Source organism: Pipistrellus hanaki (assembly GCF_964339955.1).
Source record: "Pipistrellus hanaki genome assembly, chromosome: 1".
Lineage (NCBI taxonomy): Eukaryota > Metazoa > Chordata > Mammalia > Chiroptera > Vespertilionidae > Pipistrellus > Pipistrellus hanaki.
The window spans coordinates 140,265,224-140,273,929 of NC_140503.1; the positions used below are offsets into that span (position 1 = coordinate 140,265,224).

Sequence of the window (8,706 nt, forward strand, 5' to 3'; positions counted from 1 at the left end):
TTCCTTTTATTTAGTTGTATAAGCTGTTTGTAGATGTTAGAGATTAAACCTTTATCAGTGGTAACATTTGCAAATATGTTCTCCCACACAGTGGGCTTTCTTGTTGTTTTGTTGATGGTTTCTTTTGCTGTAAAAAAGCTTTTTATTTTGATGTAGTCCCATTTGTTTATTTTCTCTTTAGCTTCCATTGCCCTAGGGGCAGTATCAGTGAAGAAGTTCTTTAGGCATATGTCTGAGATTTTGTTGCCTGTGGATGCTTCTAGTATTTTTATGGTTTCCCGTCTGATGTTTAAGTCCTGTATCCATTTTGAGTTTATTTTTGTGTATGGTGTAAGTTGGTGATCTAGTTTCATTCTTTTGCATGTATCTGTCCAATTTTCCCAACACCATTTATTGAAGAGACTGTCTTGACTCCATTGTATATTTGTGCCTCCTTTGTCAAATATTAATTGAGCATAGTGATTTGGGTTGATATCTGGGATCTCGATTCGATTCCATTGATCTATATGTCTGTTTTTGTGCCAGTACCAAGCTGTTTTGAGAACAGTGGCTTTGTAATACAGTTTGAAGTCTGGTATTGAGATCCCTCCTACTTTACTCTTCTTTCTCAGGATTGCTGTGGCTATTCGGGGTCTTTTATTGTTCCAAATGAACTTTTGGAGAGTTCTTTCTAGGTCAGTGAAATATGCCGTTGGTATTTTAATGGGGAGTGCATTGAACCTATAGATTGCTTTAGGAAGTATGGACATTTTGATGATGTTGATTCTACCAATCCATGAACATGGTATGTTCTTCCATCTGTTTACATCTTCCTCTATCTCTTTTTTCAGTGTCGTGTAGTTTTCCGCATATAGGTCCTTTACTTCCTTAGTTAAGTTTATTCCTAGGTATCTTAATTTTTTTGGTGCGATGGTAAATGGAATTGCTTTTTTAGTCTCTGTTTCTATAAATTCGCTGTTGGTGTATAGAAATGCCATAGATTTCTTGGCGTTAATTTTGTATCCTGCTACATTGCCAAATTCATTTATTAAGCCAATTAGTTTTTTAATGGAGTCTTTTGGGTTTTTTATATACAATATCATGTCATCTGCAAATAAGGATAACTTTACTTCTTCTTTTCCAATTTGGATGCCTTCTATTTCCTCCTCTTGTCTAATTGCAATGGCTAGTACTTCCAGTACTATGTCAAAGAGGAGTGGCGATAGTGGGCATCCCTGTCTTGTTCCTGATCTTAGAGGGAATGGTTTTAGTTTTTGCCCATTGAGTATGATGTTGGCTGTGGGTTTATCATATATAGCTTTTATTAGGTTGAGGTATGATCCTTGTACTCCCACCTTGTTGAGAGTTTTTATCAGGAAAGGGTGTTGGATTTTATCAAATGCTTTTTCTGCATCAATTGATATGACTATATGATTTTTATCTTTCAACTTGTTTATGTGATGAATCACGTTAATTGATTTGCGGATATTGTACCAACCTTGCATTCCTGGAATAAATCCTACTTGGTCATGGTGTATGATCTTTGTGATGCTCTGCTGGAGCCGATTTGCTAGAATTTTGTTGAGGATTTTGGCATCTATGTTCATGAGGGATATTGTCCTGTAATTCTCTCATTGAGTTGTCTTTATCTGGTTTTGGTATTAGGGTGATGCTGGCTTCATAGAAGGAGTTTGGAAGTGTTCCTTCCTCTTGAATTTTTTTGGAATAGTCTGAGGAGAATAGGTTTTAGTTCTTCCTTGAATGTTTGGTAAAATTCTCCTGTGAAGCCATCTGGCCCTGGGCTTTTGTTTGCTGGAAGCTTTTTGATGACTGTTTCAATTTCTTCCCAAGTCACTGCTCTATTGAGATTTTTAGATTCTTCCTGATTGAGTTTTGGAAGGTTGTATTTTTCTAGGAATATGTCCATTTCCTCCAGGTTGTTCAGTTTGTTGGAATAGAGTTGTTCGTAGTATTTTGTAACAATCCTTTGTATTTCGGCGGGGTCTGTTGTTATTTCACCTCTTTCGTTTCTGATTTTGTTTATTTGAGTCCTCTCTCTTTGTTTCTTGGTTAGTCTGGCTAGAGGTCCATCTATCTTGTTTATTCTTTCAAAGAACCAGCTCTTGGTTTTGTTGATCTTATGTATTGTTTCTTTGGTCTCTATGTCGTTTATCTCCGCTCTGATTTTTGTTATTTCCTTCCTTCTGCTTACACTGGGCTTTTCTTGTTGCTCTTTTTCTAACTCTTTGAGTTGTAGAGTTAGATCATTTGTTACCCTTTTTTCCAGTTTTTTGCAATAGGCTTGTAGGGATATGAACTTCCCTCTCAAAACTGCCTTTGCTGTGTCCCATAGATTTTGGATAGTTGTGTTTTCATTGTCATTTGTTTCTAGGATGTTTTTAATTTCTTCCTTGATTTCTTTGGTAACCCAGTCCTTGTTTAATAGCATGCTGTTTAGTCTCCATGTGTTTGATTTCTTTGGATTTTTTTCATTGTAGTTAATTTCCAGTTTTATGGCACTATGATCTGAGAAGATGCTTGATATAATTTCTATCTTTTTTAATTTGAAGAGACTTTGCCTATGTCCCAAAATGTGGTCTATCTTTGAGAATGTCCCATGTGCACTTGAGAAGAATGTATATTCTGTGGCTTTGGGGTGGAATGTTCTGAAAATGTCGATTAATTCCATCTGGTCTAGCGAGTCATTTAGGATTGATATTTCTTTGCTGATTTTTTGTTTAGATGATTTGTCAAAGGGTGACAGTGGGGTATTAAAATCTCCTACTATGATTGTATTGCTATTAATCTCTCCCTTAGTGTCCTCCAGCAGTTTTTTTATATATTGGGGTGCTCCCGTATTGGGTGCATATATATTTACCAGGGTTATTTCTTCTTGTTGGATTGCTCCCTTTAGTATTATGAAGTGGCCCTCATTATCTCTTGTTATGTCCTTCACTCTGAGATCTAATTTGTCAGATATAAGTATTGCTACCCCAGCTTTTTTTTCATTTCCATTCGCCTGGAAAACCTTTTTCCATCCCTTCACCCTCAGTCTGTGTGCATCCTTTTTTCTGAGGTGGGTTTCTTGTAGACAACAGATATATGGGTCTTGTTTTCTTATCCAATCCGTTACCCTGTGTCTTTTGATTGGAGCATTTAGTCCATTTACATTTAAAGTTATTATTGATAGATACTGATTTGACGCCATTTTTATTCTATACCCCTGTGTTCCTTCTTTGCTTTCAATTTCTTTAATTTTACAGTAGACCCTTTAGCATTTCTTGCATTACTGGTTTGGTGGAGATAAATTCCCTTAGTCTGTTTTTGTCTGTGAAGCTCCTGATTTCACCTTCACTTTTGATTGATAGCCTTGCTGGGTACAGTATTCTTGGATTCAGACCCTTCCTTTGCATGACGTTGTATATTTCATCCCATTCCCTTCTGGCCTGATAAGTTTCTGTGGAGAAATCAGTTGCTAGTCTGATGGGGGCTCCTTTATATGTAACTTTCTGTCTCTCTCTGGCTGCTTTTAAAATTCTTTTTTTGTCGTTGGTATTTGCCAGCTTAATTATAATGTGCCTAGGGGTGGTTTTTCTGGGGTTCATTTTGCTTGGGACTCTTCGAGCATCTTGGATTTGTGTGGGTTTTTTCTTCTCTATCTCAGGAAAGTTTTCTGTCATTATTTCTTGAAATACGTTTTCCATGTCTTCCTCAATTCCCTTTCCTTCTGGAACCCCTATTATTCTAATATTGTTTTGTTTTGTATTGTCCCAAAGTTCCCTTAGACTTTCCTCCTGTTTTTTAATTTTTTTTCCAGAAGCTGTTCTAATTGGGTATTTTTTTCCATCTTGTCTTCTAGCTCACTGATGCGGTCCTCTGCTTCTTCTAATCTACTCTTGATGCTTTCTATTGAGTTCTTTACAGTAGCAATGTCATTTTTCATTTCTTCTTGGTTCTTCTTCATTTCCTCTTGGGTCTTACTCATATTGTCAAATTTGTCTTCCATTCTTTTTAGCCATCTTATGATCATTACTCTGAATTCTTGCTCTGGTAGGTTGCTTGAGTCTATCTCGTTTACTTCCTTTTCTGGTGAAGCCTGCTTTTCTTTCATTTGCGGACTGTTTTTTGGTCTTCCCATTATCTAGGATGTCTGGTTGTGTAGTTCTCTCTCTCTCCTGCTTTGATTTAAGGGCACAAAATACAACACAACCAGGTGCAACACACAGGCACTGAATAGAAATGTGTTTGCAATATTAATAACCACCAATAATGGTGACTAGAACCCAGCTAACAAAAACATACAATCAAACAAAAAGCACAGTCAAATCAAACTTATAAAAAACAGCATACAACTTCAGTATAGTTAACATTCAACATACAACTTCAAAGAATTAGAGGGATAGACTGTTTTTTTGTTTTGTTTTGTTTTGTTTTGTTTTGTTGTTAGGACAACTGCGAGGGAGGTGTGAATGGGCTTGGAGCAGGTAGTTGGAAATTAGATATATACAAGTAGGGTGAAATTTTAGGAGGGGGTAGACAGAAGGAATGGGGAAAATCTAGAGCAGGAAAGGGTTAAGATAAACGGGGTACCAAAGGAAAAGATCGGAAAGAGGGTGAAGGCATAAAGGTAGGGTTGAGATAGAATAAAGCGTTGGAGAAGGAAAGATAGATAAAGACTGTAGAACAGTAATCCTGAGATAAAAAAAAATATCTATATAATCAAATGAAATAAAAATAATAAAAAGAAACAAAAGAAAATAAGATGAGAAAGGTAAATTAGTAGTAATAATGTTGATTACATATACAATGTAATAATTATAAAGATAAAATCAAGTGAGGAAAAAGAAAAAAAATAGTTTCTTGAGTAAACGTTGCAAATAATGAAAACAAAAATAAAAAACAAAAATTTAAAAATTAAAAAAATAATAAAATTTAAAAAATTTAAGTAAAGTTTGCAGTAATGAAGGTCATTCGCTTCCTCTATTGTTATGATCCAGTCCTGATTTTTAGGCAGGTTTTGCTTTGTTTTTATTACACTAGAGTCAATTTGTGAATTAGCCTCTGGGGGCAGTGTTTCTAGGTTGAGTTTCCAGACTCTAGTCTAGAGCCTCTCCAGCTTTTTTTTTTCTTTTCTCTCCGCCCTCTCTGCAGCAGGAACTATGGAGGGGGGAGGGGGCAGGCCCGAGCAAGTGCAATCTCCCGCAACTCTCCGATATCTCTCCGAGGCAGATCCAAATGTGTTGCTCTTTAGATATCTCCCCTGTTAGGAGCCCCGTCCACTCTCAGGGTGACACCCGCCCAACAGCGGGGGCTTCTACTTGTAATCACTGCCTTTGTCCTCCAGCTTCCGCAAGCGCGGGCGCGCAGGCTTTTTATCTTCGCCGCGAGCACTCTCCACCCTCTCCCCGCGAAATCTGACCTTTTCGCCGAGCAGTTGGGTATTCCAATGCAGTCAGGTGTTCGCACCGCCTGGGATCCGCGTTCTGAGGGGCACCGCTGCTTGGTGGTCGCTGCCGCTGTGGATATTCAGGCCACTGACCCGATCCTATCTTCCTCTCAAGATGGTGAGGTTTCCCCGTGCAAGCCGGTAGGTAGCTCCGGGCAGGGACACAGCCCGCGCGGGTGCTTCCCTGTGAGGGGCACCTCCGTCAGCAGCCCCCCAGCAGTTTCTTCTGGTGTTCGCTGTCTCCCAGCTTGCTAATAAACACTCACAGCACAAGACCATCAGTTGCTCTCTCTTTCTGCTTCGGGAGAGGGCTCAGAATCCGCCCATCTATTCTTCCGCCATCTTACCGAAATCTTAATCTGTTTTTAATTTTTAATATATTTTATTGATTTTTACAGAGAGGAAGGGAGAGAGATAGAGAGCTAGAAACGTTGATGAGAGAGAAACATCGACCAGCTGCCTCCTGCACACCCCCAACCGGGGATACGCCCACAACCAACGTACATGCCCCTGACCGGAATCGAACCCGGGACCCTTCAGTCCGCATACCAACACTCTACCACTGAGCCAAACCGGCTTCCGCTGAAATCTTATTCTAAGGGCAGCAAAGAAAGTTAGCATGTACATATTAGCATGATTTTTATTAGTCTTTAAGAGAAATAAAGCTTGCTATTTTGAAAACTCAACATTAAACAGGGAACATGTATCAGTATTATTGAAGAAAATACTTTTTTTTGTTCATTTTTAACTTGTAACAAATAATCTTGGTGACTATAATTTTATAATAGGTAGTAAAATTTATATTAAGAATTTTACTATTGCTTCCCTCCCTCCCTTCCTTCCCTTTTCCCCTTCCTCCCTTCCTCCCTCTGAACTTCCTCTCCCACTTTCCTTTGCATCGAATGTTCCAGAATCCACAGAGAAATGGGGGTCCATATTTCCCGCATTCAGTCTCTGGAACTAGACAAGCTGGGAACTTCTGAACTCTTGCTGGCCAAGACCATTGGGAACAATAGTTTCAATAACATCATGGAAGGAAATGTACCCAGCCCCTCACCGAAGCCTACCCCGATGAGCGACATGACTGCACGGAAGGAGTACATCAAGGCCAAGTACATGGATCATCGGTTTTCGAGGAAGACCTGTTCCTCTCCGTCGGCTAAGCTGAAAGAACTGATGGAGGCCGTGCGGTCCCGGGACCTGCTTGCACTGGTCCAGGTCTACGCTGAAGGCGTGGAGCTCATGGAGCCGCAGCTGGAGCCCGGGCAGGAGCTCGGGGAGACCGCCCTTCATCCTGCAGTCCGAACTGCAGACCAGACATCTCTCCATGTGGTTGACTTCCTTGTCCAAAACTGTGGGAACCTGGACAAGCAGACGGCCCTGGGGAACACAGCCCTGCACTACTGCAGCATGTTTGAGAAGCCTGAGTGCCTGAAGCTGCTGCTCCGGAGGAAGCTCACCGTGGACCTGGTGAACCAGGCTGGAGAGACTGCCTTCGACATAGCAAAGAGACTGAAAGCCACCCAGTGTGAAGACCTGCTTTCCCAGGCCAAGTCCGGGAAGTTCAACCCGCGCGTGCACGTGGAGTACGATTGGAACCTGCGCCAGGAGGAGATGGACAAGGGCGAGGAAGACCTGGACGACAAGCCCAGCCCCATCAAGAAGGAGCGCTCGCCACGCCCCCAGAGCTTCTGCCACTCCTCCAGCACCTACCCCAGGACAAGCTGGCTCAGCCGGGGTTCGGCATCCCGCGGGACAAGCAGCGGGTCTCCTACAGCGCCTTCCCCAAGCAGATCGTCACCTCCGCGAGCACGGACTCGCCCACGTCACACACCTCGGAGGCACCTCCACTGCCTCCTGGAAACGCTAGCAAAGGTCCCCCCGGCCCGCCTTCCATGCTCCCGCTCAGCATGCAGTCCTCCAACAGTGGCAGCGGCACCTCCACCCGGTCCAAGAAGCGGCCCCCGCCGCAGTCCCCAGGGCACAAGAGAACCCTGTCGGACCCTCCCAGCCCTCTACCTCAAGGGCCCTCCAACGAAGGCGCGGTTACCTGGGGTAACGACATGGGTCCATCCTCCTCCAGTAAGACCACAAACAAGTTCGAGGGGCTGTCTCAGCAGGCGAGCACCGGTTCCGCGAAGGCTGCCCTTGGCCCGCGAGTTCTGCGTAAACTACCTCAGAAAGTGGCTCTCCGGAAGACCGAGACCAGCCACCCTCTCTCCCTGGACCAGGCCAGCGTCTCTCCCGAAGGCGCCCAGGAACTGGCGCCGCTGGCAGACCTGCCCCCGAAGCCCACCGACCTGGCGCCCAGGCCCCAGATCGGAGACCTGCCGCCTAAGCCGGGAGAACTTCCGCCCAAGCCTCAGCTGGGCGACCTGCCCCCCAAACCACACATGAAGGACCTGCCCCCCAAGCCGCAGCTGGCGGACCTGCTGGCCAAGGCCCCGCCCAAGGCCCCGCCCGCCAACTGCTACCCCAAGGCGCACTCGCTGGACCTCTCCCAGAACGTGCTGGCCCGGGATGCCCTCCAGAAGCAGGCCTCCGAGGGTGCCCACGACCTGACGCCCACCCGGCCCGAGATTCCCGTGCCGCTGCCCAGGAAGATCCACACGGGGAAGAACAAGGTGCGGCGTGTGAAGATCATCTACGACTGCCAGGCAGACAGCGACGACGAACTGACCTTCCTAGAGGGCGAGGTGATCGTCGTCACGGGGGAGGAGGAGCAGGAGTGGTGCATCGGCCACATCGAGGGAGAGTCTGAAAGGAAAGGGGTCTTTCCTGTGTCCTTCGTCCAAATCCTGACCGACTAGCAAGGAGGAGCCCCCGGCGCCCCGTGCCCACGTGTACACAGCTGCCGTTCCAGAACGGACCGCCGGCCGCTCCGCCGTGTGTCTTGTAAATAAAAGCCCTGTTATCTTAAAAAAAATAAAAAATAAAAAGTAAAGAATTTTACTATTTATAAAATATATTGTCTTATAAGATGTGGCCTGTTTCATTTTAAGAAAAGCATAAAAATCCTTTTGTAACAATAAAGCATTCTCTTAACATGTTATAACAATACAGGGTGTGCAAAAATTTACAGTTGTGAGTATGCAAAAACACAGAGTTTATTCTTGTGTGAATATTTATTATATATTGTATTATTTCCCATATGAACAACTGTAAACTTACTTTTGCTCAGCCCTGTATATTAAAACCATACATGCTCCTATGCCACAGGGATGGGTTTCCTCCGAATTTCTGGGTATTATTACATTAGTGATTGAAAAAGCTATTATTTT

At 43.5% G+C, this 8,706-nt stretch overlaps 1 protein-coding gene across 1 annotated transcript; it reads left to right on the forward strand.

The window, feature by feature from the left end:
* Positions 1 to 6,319: 6,319 nt before the first annotated feature.
* Positions 6,320 to 8,246, forward strand: LOC311612504 (arf-GAP with SH3 domain, ANK repeat and PH domain-containing protein 1-like; the record flags this gene model as incomplete). The annotated part of the gene is given in 2 exon segments (XM_084865492.1): positions 6,320 to 7,133; positions 7,136 to 8,246. Coding segments are annotated over 2 exon segments (1,914 nt in total), but the record flags the coding sequence as incomplete, so codon positions are not given.
* Positions 8,247 to 8,706: the final 460 nt, after the last annotated feature.